The sequence below is a fragment of the Lampetra planeri genome, chromosome 19, assembly GCF_965212315.1.
Source record: "Lampetra planeri chromosome 19, kcLamPlan1.2.h2, whole genome shotgun sequence".
Lineage (NCBI taxonomy): Eukaryota > Metazoa > Chordata > Hyperoartia > Petromyzontiformes > Petromyzontidae > Lampetra > Lampetra planeri.
In genome coordinates, this window is record NC_136125.1 from 347,501 (window position 1) to 362,262 (window position 14,762).

The window sequence follows — 14,762 nt, forward strand, 5'->3', positions numbered from 1 at the left end:
TCTCTCTCTGTGTGTCTCTCTGTGGTTGTCTCTCTGTGTGTCTCTCTCCGTGTGTGTGTCTCTCTCCGTGTGTGTGTCTCTCTCCGTGTGTGTGTCTCTCTGTGTCTCTCTCTGTGCGTCTCTCTCTGTGGTTGTCTCTCTCTGTGGTTGTCTCTCTGTGTGTGTCTCTCTGTGTGTGTCTCTCTCTGTGTGGGAGTTGTCTCTGTGTGTGTCTCTTTCTCTGTGTGTGTCTCTCTCTCTGTGTGTGTCTCTCTGTGTGTGTCTCTCTGTGTGTGTCTCTCTCTGTTTGTGTCTCTCTGTGTGTGTCTCTCTCTCTGTGTGTGTCTCTCTCTCTGTGTGTCTCTCTCTGTGTGTGTCTCTCTCTCTCTCTGTGTGTCTCTCTCTCTGTGTGTGTCTCTCTCTGTGTGTGTCTCTCTCTGTGTGTGTCTCTCTCTCTCTGTGTGGGGGTTGTCTCTCTGGGTGTGTCTCTCTGTGTGTCTCTCTGTGTCTCTCTGTGTGTCTCTCTCTGTGTGTCTCTCTCTCTCTGTGTCTCTCTCTGTGCGTCTCTCTCTGTGTGTGTCTCTCTCTGTGGTTGTCTCTCTCTGTGTCTCTCTCTCTCTCTGTGTTTGTCTCTCTGTGTGGGGGTTGTCTCTCTGTGGTGTGTCTCTGTGTGTCTCCGTATGTCTCCCTCTGTGTGGGTCTCGCTCGCTATGTGTGTCTCTCTGGGTGTGTGTGTCTCTCTGTGTGTGTCTCTCTGGGTGTGTGTCTCTGTCTCTCTGGGTGTGTGTCTCTCTCTCTCTCTGTGTCTCTGTGTGTGTCTCTCTCTGTCTGGCAAAAACAACCCCCTACCTCCTCGTGGTGCTGGATGGGCAATGCTGCCATGGACAGTGCTGTGGGGGGGAGGGCCAATTCCGATTGGTCTTTCCTCTCAGGGCGTCTGTGACCACCATAGCGGCCAAATGGGGGCTCTGGACGGGTGTGAGGGGCTGGTAACCCCTCCACCTTCAATAAATTACCACAAAACCAAGTACAAAATATCTAATTAATAAGCTTGTGCCGGAGGCCCTGGGGGGACAGGCGTCTATGACGTCTCCTGGCCAAACAATATTTAATCTTTACCCTCGGGGCTCCTCCAGAAACAACAAACAGCCACTACGGATGGCCACGTGGAATGTTCGAACGCTCACTGCCGAGGAGATGCTGCCACTCCTCTGTCAGGAGCTGGACCGGTACCGCCTGGATCTGTGGCATTCAGGAGGTCCGGTGGACCGGCTCTGGCTCCTGCCACCATGAGGGGTGGACAGTCCTCTACTTGGGGCAGGAGACTACCAAACAACAGGGAGTGGCTCTTCTTCTGAACAAAATAATGAAGGGGAGACGTTGGAGCATGGCGGTGAGGTGTGGGGAAGCTGTAAGCCCCAGGCTACTTTGGGCTCGCCTTCCCATCAATCGGAGTGGTGGTCGTGGTTACTTATTTCGGTTACTTATGCCCCCACCGAAGACGAACATCCACGGAGAGATGTAGGCAAAGACAATGAGTCAGATGCCTTCTATGACCTCGTGTCACAGGTGCTGGCTAAAGTGGCCCCTCGGGATAGAGTCATCTTGTTGGGTGACTGCAATGCCCGAGTTGGTCATGATGCTGGCACCTGGTCTGGAGTGATTGGAAGGCATGGGCCAGATCAGCTCAATAACAACGGTAGGAGGCTGCTAGATTTTTGTGCAGCCCATGGGCTTGTAATTACCAACACGCTGTTCCGGCATCAGCGCATCCACACAACATCATGGATGCATGCTGGGTGCAAGCAAGAACATCTGCTGGACTACATAGTGACGGAACAGCGAATGCAGGCCCATGTCCTTAACACCAGGACCTACCGTGGAGCTGATCTGCCCTCTGACCATCGACTTGTCATCTGTAAGATGCACCTGCCATTCTTTCACTCCGGTGGTGGTGGCCTGGTCTCAGCTAGCTGATGAAAGTTGCAAGCGGGAATTTCATCATGACTTGCGGCTGGGGTTGGCATCGTCCCCCACTCCTCCAGATGTCGAGGGTAAATGGGCGAAGTTTAGGACTATGACTCAGGCAGCTGTAATGGCAGCTTTGGGTACGCGTTCCAGACCTCCCCAGAGACCCTGGCTGACAGAGGAGGTGTTCAGGATGGTTGAGAAAAAGCGACAGGCCCACTCTTACTGTCTACAGCATCCCACAGCAGAGAATGAGGAGGCTTACCACAGCCTTCGCTCGGAGGTTCGGAGATCCGTGCAGCGCTGCAAGGATGGGTGGTGGTCGTGGGTTGCTGAGGAGATGGAGTTTGCCTCAATGGCCCGCGATCACAAATTCCTATTTAACTCCATCAAAAGAGTAACCTGCAGCGCAACACCTATTACCATAATTTGGGGAAAAAATGGTGATCCAATCTCCGACCCCCAGGAACAGGTTTGCAGATTTGCTGAGCATTTCTGTGAAGTCCTGGGGGAGGGTAAATCCCTCGACATGGAAAACATCGTGGGACAAAGTGGGGATGACCCTGTTGAGGCTGCGGTGTCTCAAATATTGGGGGGAAGAAGTCACCCCCTGTGAGTGTCTGGCTGAGGTTCCATCTGTTGAGGAAGCACTAAAGGCGATCCAGAGTCTGAGACCAGGAAAGGCACCGGGCAGAGATGATCTCCCAAGCGAAATGCTGAGGGAAGGTGGCGTTTGTGCACAGACTGCCCTACATGACATCATAACAGTCTGGACCACTGGACGGGTTCTGCAGGATTGGAAGGAATCCCTTGTGGTCCCCCTCTTTAAGAAGGGGGACCGCACAGACTAACAACTACAGGGGCATCTCACTCATCAGTGTGCCGGGAAAAGTCGTGGCAAGGATTATTCAACATCGCCTTGCCAGGCACGCTGAGGTGAGGCTTGCGGAGCCTCAATGTGGTTTCAAGAAAGGGCAGTCCTGCACAGATGCCATATTTTCTGTCCGTTTGCTACAGCAGAGGTGTAGGGAATTCCAACAAGACCTACATCTCTGCTTTATTGACCTGGTCAAGGCCTATGATACCATCAGTAGGCCTGGGCTCTGCGTTGTTCTTCGTGCTTTCGGAGTCCATAACCCTCTGCTCACGATCATTAAAGACCTTCATGATGGTGAGCGTGCCCGGGTAAAACTACGTGGCCGGGAGTCAGAGCCTTTCCCTGTTCACCTTGGGGTGCGACAGGGATATCCTCTGGCTCCCACATTATTTAACATCTTTTTCGACCACGTAGTTCGTGAAGCCTTTGATGGCTGTACCAGAGGAATTTCCATCTGGTACAGATACAATGAGAGTCTGATCGATGCCCGGGTGTGGTTAAGGGATGGCTCCCTATTGGTCAACCACGTTATGTATGCCGATGATCTGGTAATTGCCGCTCACTCAGAGGAGGAGTTGGAGGCGCTGCTGCTGAAACTGGAGCGTGCCACTAAGAGGTGGGGCCTTACCATCAGCCCCACCAAAACTAAGCACCTGTCTGGGTATTTTGCACCATCGGGCAACCCACCCCCACAACTCCCAATCGGTGATGGGGCACTTGTGGAGAGAGTGGAGAGTCTCCCATACCTGGGCAGTATGCTCATGACCAGCTCCAGTTTGACAGCAGAGGTCTCACTCAAAATCAGTCCAGCAGCATTATCTTTTCATCGGTTGCGTAACACTGTGCAGAAGCTACCTGGTCTGTCGCTCCGTACGAAGCTTCAAGTCTTCTCCGCCACGGTCATTCCCTCCCTTCGCTACGCTTGCGAAACATGGACCCCCCTAATGGAGCATCTTCGCCGATTGGAAACATTTAGGCTGGCTTGCCTACGATCCATCCTGGGTTTAATCAGGCTAGATTGTGTGGAGCTCACAAATCCTTGAAAGCTCTGGGCAAAGCCCCATCAGTGAGCTCCTCCGGCAGGCAAGGCTGCGTTGGCTGGGTTATATAGCCCGCATGCCTAAACAGCTTTTGTTCGGCTAGATAGAGGGGGCTAAACGGGCGTGGCATGGGCTTGAGAAGAGATGGAGTGATGTGGTACAAGAAGATGTGGAGCTGAGTGGACTTGCCGATGACTGGTACCAGCAGTGTCAAGATCGGCCTCTGTGGAGGAGGCTCGTGAAAAACGCTGCTGGGCAGTTGGAGGCAGTCGCCCTCCAACAACAACGGAGGGCGGAGGAGCGACACTCACAACAACGAGCGGAGCGCCGGGTGGCTAAAGCACAGCAAGTTGGTACAGTAGGGGGCACAGGTGGTGCATCAGCCAGTCATCTCAGTCAGTTGACCCATGGCACCTGGGTCTGCCCCGTGACTTCCTGCCAGCGGGCGTTCGACACTTCACGTGGCCTCAAGGTGCACATAGCCTGGCACAAGCGTCGTGGTGACGTCACCGCCACTTAGTGGCGAATGGCGGTTGTTTTTGTTGTTGTTGTGTCTCTCTCTATGTGCGTGTGTCTCTATATGTGTCTCTCTGTGGTTGTCTCTCTGTGTGCATCTCTGTGTGCGTCTATGTGTGCGTCTCTGTGTGTGTCTCTCTCTATGTGGATGTTTCTCTCTGTTTGTGGGTTGTCCCTCTGTGTGTCTCTCTCTCTCTCTCCATGTGTGTCTCTCTCTATGTGGATGTCTCTCTCTGTTTGTGGGTTGTCCCTCTGTGTGTGTCTCTCTCTCTCTCTCCACGTGTGTCTCTCTCTCCATGTGTGTCTCTCTCTCCATGTGTGTCTCTCTCGTTGACATGCTGGTCTCTCCTCGTAGTTGCTCTTGCATTGGCACAGCCCCCGGTTGCTGGAGCCGTCTCACATTGACATGCTAATCTCTTACATTTACATGAAAATTCCATCTCTAGCTCCGCCCACTTACCCTTGGGTTGAGCCCACCTCAAGCCTCTATAACCTCGTGTTGCAGCAGCAGCTCTTTCTCCTGCGTCAGCAGTTCTCTGGCTACGTTTGTTTCACCTGATGATGGTTGCTTGTGTTGCGATCGAAACGTCGTGATCTATTAATTTTCTATCTACGTGACTTTACCGAAAGAACCAAAAAGCTACTTTCGTTCGAAACACATAGCTGTCTACTGTTAAAACGAGCAGGAACTCCTGAAAAGTCTTCGGACTCAGTGAGGCTTTCCCAAGTAAACAATTGTAATTCAAACCTATCTCAGAGTGAATCTGGACCGTACGCTAAACTTGCAAGACCACTTGAAAAAGGTAGCTGCCAAGACCAAAACAAGGATCAACCTGGTTCAGAAACTGGAAAACACGAGCTGAGGTGCCACAGCACCCAGTGATATGGACATCACCGGTGGCCCTTGTGCACTCTATAGCCAAGTACTGTGCACCAATATCGACCAGAAGTTGTCACACCCGACTTGTTGATGTCCAATTGAACACTGCAATGCGGTATATCACTAGAACCCTCAAGTCGACCCCAACACCCTGGCTGCCCGTGCTGTCACCACATCTCTTCCCCACTCATCCGCCGCAACGCTGCAACTCTCTGGGAAGTCCTGCGAATCGAGAACAGTCGCCTTCCCATTCATCAGGACCTCAATAACATCCCTCGCCATCGCTTAAAGTCACACTCAATGGAGTTCAAAAGAACGCAAACAAACATCTCGTGAAAGACTCAACACAGAAGATCCCTCGGTTTGATCTGCCGTGAAGCTCGTGATCCACCCTAAACCACATCCAGTGCACAAACCATGGCAGCAGATGCGGATACCTGATGCACAAATGGAAAATTAAAAACTCTCCAGTGTGCGACTGTGGTCATCCAGAACAGAACATACAACATATACCGATGCAAAGCCCGGTTAACAAATACGAAGGAGACAGCACAGCGATATACTCCAGTGATCCTGACGTGGATATCTGGCTTGACCACCTGAATGTTCTGCATCTAAATCAGCAGCCATACGAAAGAAGAAGAATAATGTTTTATGGCAAAGTTTGTGCTCGTTTGCAGTGGTATGTGCCAGTATGCCACACTGGCACTTCTTAGAACACCACATACGTACGCTGGTACTCTTCAGAATGGTTCCTATTGCTAAGCGACAATGTTTCCGTAGAGGGGAAGCAGCAACAAGCATCAGCAAAAGGCTTTAATGCTAGCATTCCTACATTCCCATTTCAGCCACTGCCAATAAATGTATGATGTGTCCCTATCAACAGCTGTTGCTAGGGCTTCAAAAGCTGTCAGGTCAGCCTCTGTGTCAGCCACAGCTGAGTCAGCACTCACCGGGGTCCTGCAGCTTCACAGCCATCACCTCCAGAGACTCCACCTCTTCCTCCTGCGGAGCGTGGATCACCATGACAGTGGAGCCCAACAGGCACAGCATGCAGCCCAGCTTTCCATGTAGGTTCAGCTTCTCATTCAGGTAGTACGACGACAGCACTGCACTGTGGGGTGCACGGAGACACGCAGCGACACGGCTACACATAACCACTGCACCAACATAAAACCACCAGGGAACACCAGTAACCTACCATGGATAAAGCTGCCAAACGTCCCGGTTGGACGGGACAGTCCTGGTTTAAGAAATGTGGAAGTTCGGAACAGAAAATGGTGCGACCGTGTTGGAGGTGCAATCCGTAAAAGGAGTTCGCGATACGTGGGACAATTGTGCAGAATGCCGGAGGGCAGGTGACCGAGACAGGTGTGGAGTGGTGCCTGGAAGTTGGTAGTCAAAGGGAAGACCTACAGCGAGATTGTGGGATACTGTAAGAGCAGACCTTGAAGATCAGGTGTCAACGTTGCAATAACTACAGATTCTTTCAGAAGTGATGTAGTGGATTTTTTAAATAATTGGCGATGGCTGTGAAAAAATAAATGTTGACTTTGTGGCAATTCAAATTCTCCGAGAGTTGATTGCACTTCATAACATTCATGGGCTCAGCAGCTGGGATCTTGCTCTATTTGACCAGGTGCACACTCACCTGACAAGGACACTCAGGGCACCTAGCGGAGTGACCAGCGTGGCCGGAGCAAATGCATAGGCAGCGAAGTTCGCACCCTCGCCAGCTCCCACTGCGCAACGACACGAAAGCAACATTCACAGAGGGGGCGTGGCGGTGAAGGGATACGCGTTGATGGTTAGCGTCTGCAAGTACATTGGGATTTTTCTAAATATGTTCATGGCAGATTCAATTAATGCACGTGCTTCCTGTCATTTCTGCAAATTGAATTAATATTTACAATTTACTTATGTATCCTGGAAAGCCAGACTAAGTCCATGGACTCTTTTCAGAAGGGTACTGCATTTGTTGTTTATGTTAATATATTTTGAGCCAGTTATTGATGAGTTGTGTTTATTATACAAGTTGGATGAAACTGGAGCATCCAAAGAAATCCCACGCCTTGCACTCAGGGGCAACACTGAGATGGGAAGAAATGGAGATTAGTTCACTTGCAATACACCTTCTCCTGGTGAGCAAGGGTATGGCACCCCCTCGACGCCCACGGGAAAGGAGCATCACAACATCTGTGTAATCCACCAATCCTTGCCTGCATATCACAGGCCACCTGCAGTGACCGCTGCCTGGACGATTAAGCGTGGGCCATGATTAACAACCTCAAAGAAGCGAAAATAAATGCTTTGTATGTTCATACACCCTGCACTTTCACGAGTTATTTTATGCATTTATTTTCACGTGTGGGATACACAAGGACAACTTACTGGAAAGAAGTCCAGCCCACCAAAGCCATTCCTTGAGGTAGGCATGCCCACCCTGCCCTGAAAAAACGATGCAACGCACAGGATTACAAATTCTGGGCTGAAACTAAACGTGTTTACGTATTAAGCTTTTTCATATGAAATGCTTTCTATTTTCACAATTAACAAGCATGGTTTGCATTTAAAGAGCACTTACATGTGAATGCACCTCAGAGTGTAGTACACAGAACAAGGAACACAACACGACAGAACACGGGAACAATGGCAAAACGTAAAAATAAAAACCTTATAGTAAAGTAGGGAAGGCCATGACAACCATCAAAAGCATAATACGGCCACCGAGACCAGGGTCCCAGGTCAGTCATGGCGTTAGTGTCAGTGGTTATGGGTAGCAATAATAATAGGTAGTCACGAGTGATCACGAGGCTGGTGTTTGTCGTCACATGGAGTCGCATGTAGTCAAGTGGCTTTTGTTGGTGGTCAGGGGTAAGTGTGGGGCCAGGAGGCAGATGCCGTGGCTGAGGAGACACTACCTGCCCTCGTTGACCCTGTTTTCGCCAGCTTCAGAAGACCCTTCTTCTTAAGGATGTAGCTGCCCCCGATGAAGAGGCTGGAGCTGATGGCCAGACCCAAGCCTACGTAGAAGCCGTACTTGTCCTTGCCTCCTTCCATGCTGCCGCCCCTCTGGCTGCCCAGAGTGCACTGCTACCTCCACAGCCTTGTCACTGGCTCATGTGGGATTCTGGCTGCACAGGATCATGCAAGCATAATGTTTCTAATTAGTTAGCACCTCACCAGCACAGGGGGCGGGCAGAGTCTAGAACCCTGACGCTCACTAAAGGTGGCATGATTACGCGACGACAAGTGGCACAGAGTTGGCAAACATTTTCAGGGCAAGGCGTCACTGATAACAAGACTGTTCCTCAGAGCCATGTTATTACAGTAACCAAATAATTGAAATATACGACTACCATATTAGTTAGGATGCAAATTAATTCGTTTTTTTTCTCCCAAACAACATCTCATTGAGATGACCTATTTTTAAACTGAGACCTGAGAACCCCACAACCAAGCAGAAAACTGGCAATCAAAAACTTCACTTTATACAACAGATCCATATGTCACCGTGAGCAAAGCCACTTATGCCACCACACCTCGCCAATGGTCCATACCGTCCGCCAGCACCCGCAGATGCTGCATAGTCGACACGCAGCAATCGCCAATCACCAATATCTGCCCTGACTACCTCGTGCCATCTTCTCTTAGGTTTTATATTGTGAATTTTAATGTGTTAATTTTCAAAAGGAAACACTGCAGAAACTATTCCGTAAACTCTAACCTGTCTGTAAAACAGCATCAGCCTGTGAACACCGTTTTTGTGTGGTGAGGTCAATATTCAAATTGCTTTTGCAATTCTCTTGCCAGGTGTTGACAATGACACCGATAATTCCGATACTTATGCGAGAGGCAACTATTACATTGTGCAGCCATTGATGCTATATTTAAAACAAAAAACTGTTTTTGCATTACTTTCATTGGAGGACCAATATTGCACTTTGGCTACATTTATGACTGCAGTTTACACGGCTCTGAGCTTGGCAACGTCTGTTAATCATACATCGCCCCGTGTGAATGGCCGCACTGTGCGTACCTGGCATTATAAAACACACAGGACTCTGAGAAATGCTCTCAGATATCGAGCTATGAAAACCTACATCAACACAGGACTCTATTCTTCCATTATAAGTATTGTGTACACTCATTGCACTAAACTTTTTCGTCCAAGTTATTCTGAGATTTAATTTATCTTTCCAAAACATTCCACTAATGCTGAGCCATCGTCATGCTTGACACCCCATCAGTGGCACACAATCCACACTGGGCCTTCTCTAGTAGTTGACACCCATCAGTGACACTCCACACACACTGGGGCCACCCCCGTTATGGAGACCCATCAGCCACACACAACACACACACACTAGGCAACTCTAGTAGTTAATACCCATCAGTGACACACCACACACCCATCAGTGACACACCCATCAGTGACATAGCCCACACACACCCATCAGGGACACACACCACACACCCATCAGTGACACACACTACACACACCCATCAGTGACACACACCACACACACCCATCAGTGACACACCACACACACCCATCAGTGACACGCACCACACACACCCATCAGTGACATGCACCACACACACCCATCAGTGTCACACACCAAACACACCCATCAGTGACACACACCACACACACCAATCAGTGACACACACCACACACACCCATCAGTGACACACACCACACACACCCATCAGTAACACACACACCCATCAGTGACACACACCACACACACCCATCAGTGACGCACACCACACACTCCCATCAGTGACGCACACCACACACTCCCATCAGTGACACACACCCCACACACCCATCAGTGACACACACCACACACACCCATAAGTGACACACACCACACACACTCATCAGTGACACACACCACACACACCCATCAGTGACACACCACACACACCCATCAGTGACACGCACCACACACACCCATCAGTGACATGCACCACACACACCCATCAGTGTCACACACCAAACACACCCATCAGTGACACACACCACACACACCAATCAGTGACACACACCACACACACCCATCAGTGACACACACCACACACACCCATCAGTAACACACACACCCATCAGTGACACACACCACATACACCCATCAGTGACACCACACACACCCATCAGTGACACACACCACACACCCATCAGTGACACACAACACACACCCATCAGTGACACACACCACACACCCATCAGTGACACACACACTACACACCCATCAGTGACACACACTACACACCCATCAGTGTCACACACCACACACACCCATCAGTGACACACACCACACACCCATAAGTGACAGACACCACACACACCCATCAGTGACACACACCACACACACCCATAAGTGACACACACTAAACACACCCATCAGTGACACACACCACACACACCCATCAGTGACACACACGACACCCCCATCAGTGACACACACCACACACCCATCAGTGACAAACCACACACACCCATCAGTGACATGCACCACACACACCCATCAGTGTCACACACCAAACACACCCATCAGTGACACACACCACACACACCAATCAGTGACACACACCACACACACCCATCAGTGACACACACCACACACACCCATCAGTAACACACACCACACAACCATCAGTGACACAGCACACACACCCATCAGTGACACACACCACACACACCCATCAGTGACACACACCACACACCCATTAGTGACACACACCACACACACCCATCAGTGACACACACTACACACACCCATCAGTGACACACACTACACACACCCATCAGTGACACACACCACACACCCATTAGTGACACACACCACACACACCCATCAGTGACACACACCACACACCCATTAGTGACACACACCACACACTCATCAGTGACACACCACACACACCCATCAGTGACGCACACCACACACTCCCATCAGTGACGCACACCACACACACCCATAAGTGACACACAACACACACCCATCAGTGACACACACCACACACACCCATAAGTGACACACACCACACACACCCATCAGTGACGCACACCACACACACCCATCAGTGACGCACACCACACACACCCATCAGTGACGCACACCACACACTCCCATCAGTGACGCACACCACACACTCCCATCAGTGACACACACCCCACACACCCATCAGTGACACACACCACACACACCCATAAGTGACACACACCACACACACTCATCAGTGACACACCCCACACACACCCATCAGTGACACACACCACACACCCATCAGTGACACACACCACACACCCATCAGTGACACACACCAAACACACCCATCAGTGACACACACACCACACACCCATCAGTGACACACACCACGCACTCATCAGTGACACACCACACACACCCATCAGTGACACACACTAAACACACCCATCAGTGACACACACCACACACCCATCAGTGACACACACCACACACCCATCAGTGAAACACCACACACACCCATCAGTGACACACACCACACACACCCATCAGTGACACACACCACGCACCCATCAGTGACACACACCACGCACCCATCAGTGACACACACCACACACCCATCAGTGACACACACCACACACACACATCAGTGACACACACCACACACACCCATCAGTAACACCCACACCCATCAGTGACACACCACACACACCCATCAGTGACACACACCACACACACATCAGTGACACACACCACACACACACATCAGTGACACACTAAACACACACCCATCAGTGACACACACCACACACACACATCAGTGACACACTAAACACACACCCATCAGTGACACACACCACACACACACACATCAGTGACACACTAAACACACACCCATCAGTGACACACACCACACACACACATCAGTGACACACTAAACACACACCCATCAGTGACACACACCACACACACACATCAGTGACACACTAAACACACACCCATCAGTGACACACACCACACACACACATCAGTGACACACTAAACACACACCCATCAGTGACACACACCACACACACACATCAGTGACACACAACACACACACACATCAGTGACACACACCACACACACACATCAGTGATACACACCACACACATACATCAGTGACACACACCACACACACACATCAGTGACACACTAAACACACACCCATCAGTGACACACACCACACACACACATCAGTGACACACTAAACACACACCCATCAGTGACACACACCACACACACACACATCAGTGACACACACCACACACACACATCAGTGACACACACCACACACATACATCAGTGACACACACCACACACACACATCAGTGACACACTAAACACACACCCATCAGTGACACACACCACACACACACATCAGTGACACACTAAACACACACCCATCAGTGACACACACCACACACACCCATCAGTGACACACACCACGCACTCATCAGTGACACACACCACACACACCCATCAGTGACACACACTAAACACACCCATCAGTGACATACACCACACACCCATCAGTGACACACACCACACACCCATCAGTGACACACCACACACACCCATCAGTGACACACACCACACACACCCATCAGTGACACACACCACGCACCCATCAGTGACACACACCACGCACCCATCAGTGACACACACCACACACACACATCAGTGACACACACCACACACACATCAGTGACACACACCACACACACATCAGTGACACACACCACACACACATCAGTGACACACTAAACACACAGACTCCAAAGAGGGCGGGTCCAGCAGCGTGGCCCCACCCCCTATGGGCGGCGGACGCTTTACAAATCCCACGCTGCGCGAGCGCCGCGGCCCGAGTCGGCGAACTCCATTGGTCGCGTGAGGCGCGCGCCGATCGGTCGCAGCCAATGGGAGGCGCGGACGGGGCGCTCGTCGCCTATCCGCGCTGGGAAATACGAAAGGTGAGGAACGGAGAAAGCGGGGACGCGGGGCACGGCGGCGGGCGACGAGGAAGCGGTTCTGGCTGCCGCGGCCCGCGGGCGAGACGGACGCAGCCGTGGCGGCCTCGCATCCCGCCGCGTTGCGTCCGTGCGGTTCGCTGCTCCGTGGCGCGAACGCGGAGCTCCGTCACTCACCCGCGCCTCGGCGTCTCCCGACTGCACGGTGAGGGGGCGGCCCGCGTGACGTCACCACGCGGAAGCACGGCTCGCGTGGTGACGTCATCGCTATAAAAAGTAGGCGGTGACAGCGGCTGGGCAAGGCCGGCGTGGTGACGTCATCGCGTCGTGAGCACGAGGTGGCGTGGTGACGTCACCGCGTGCGGGCGTAAATATATAAATGTGTCGTTAACACCCGCCACCACCCGACACAGCCAACTAGTAAGGGTTGTCACGTAAACATAACGTGCCAATTCGTCACTAGTACAGCACACCAGTGTGTTGGAGAGCCAAGCCACAACATTTACAATCTGAGCACGACTTTTCGCCAGTAATTACCCGCACTCCTTGACAGTTCTCTGGATGGTGGCACCTGCCTTGCCCTTGATGAACGAGGCACCTGCCTTGCCCTTGATGAACAAGGCACCTGCTTTGCCCTTGATAAACGAGGCACCTGCCTTGCCCTTGATGAACGAGGTACCTGCCATGCCCTTGATGAACGAGGCACCTGCCATGCCCTTGATGAACAAGGCACCTGCTTTGCCCTTGATAAACGAGGCACCTGCCTTGCCCTTGATGAACGAGGTACCTGCCATGCCCTTGATGAACGAGGTACCTGCCATGCCCTTGATGAACAAGGCACCTGCCATGCCCTTGATGAACAAGGCACCTACCTTGCCCTTGATGAACAAGGCACCTGCCTTGCCCTTGATGAACGAGGCACCTGACATGCCCTTGATGCACGAGGCACCTGCCATGCCCTTGATGAACGAGGCACCTGCCATTCCCTTGATGAACGAGGCACCTGCCTTGCCCTTGATGCACGAGGAACCTGCCATGCCCTTGATGAACGAGACACCTGCCTTGCCCTTGATGAACGAGGCACCTGCCATGCCCTTGATGCACGAGGCACCTGCCATGCCCTTGATGAACGAGGCACCTGCCTTGCCCTTGATGAACAAGGCACCTGCCATGCCCTTGATGCACGAGGCACCTGCCATGCCCTTGATGCACGAGGCACCTGCCATGCCCTTGATGAACTAGGCCCCTGCCATGCCATTGATGAACAAGGCACCTGCCATGCCCTTGATGCATGAGGCACCTGCCTTGCCCTTGATGAACGAGGCACCTGCCTTGCCCTTGATAAACGAGGCACCTGCCATGCCCTTGATGAACGAGGCACCTGCCTTGCCCTTGATGCAACAGGCACTTGCCTTGCCCTTGATGAACGAGGCACCTGCCTTGCCCTGAATGAACGAGGCACCTGCCATGCCCTTGATGAACGAGGCACCTGCCTTG

The 14,762-nt window shown here is 51.7% G+C and overlaps 1 protein-coding gene across 2 annotated transcripts in view; it reads right to left on the minus strand.

The window, feature by feature from the left end:
* The window catches only part of LOC144723936 (magnesium transporter NIPA2-like), a 26,033-nt gene extending 12,507 nt beyond the window's left edge, over positions 1–13,526 (minus strand). Inside the window, exons 1-5 of one of the 2 annotated variants that reach the window (XM_078602714.1) lie at positions 13,443–13,526; positions 8,182–8,394; positions 7,652–7,708; positions 6,912–7,002; positions 6,214–6,374 (exon numbers count right to left, since the gene is read on the minus strand). In XM_078602714.1, the coding sequence (XP_078458840.1) occupies positions 6,214–6,374; positions 6,912–7,002; positions 7,652–7,708; positions 8,182–8,320 (448 nt within the window). In that variant the 5' untranslated portion in view covers positions 8,321–8,394; positions 13,443–13,526. The remainder of the gene's footprint in view (positions 1–6,213; positions 6,375–6,911; positions 7,003–7,651; positions 7,709–8,181; positions 8,395–13,442) is intronic. The other variant, XM_078602715.1, reaches the window with a different exon arrangement.
* Between the last annotated feature and the right edge of the window lie 1,236 nt (positions 13,527–14,762).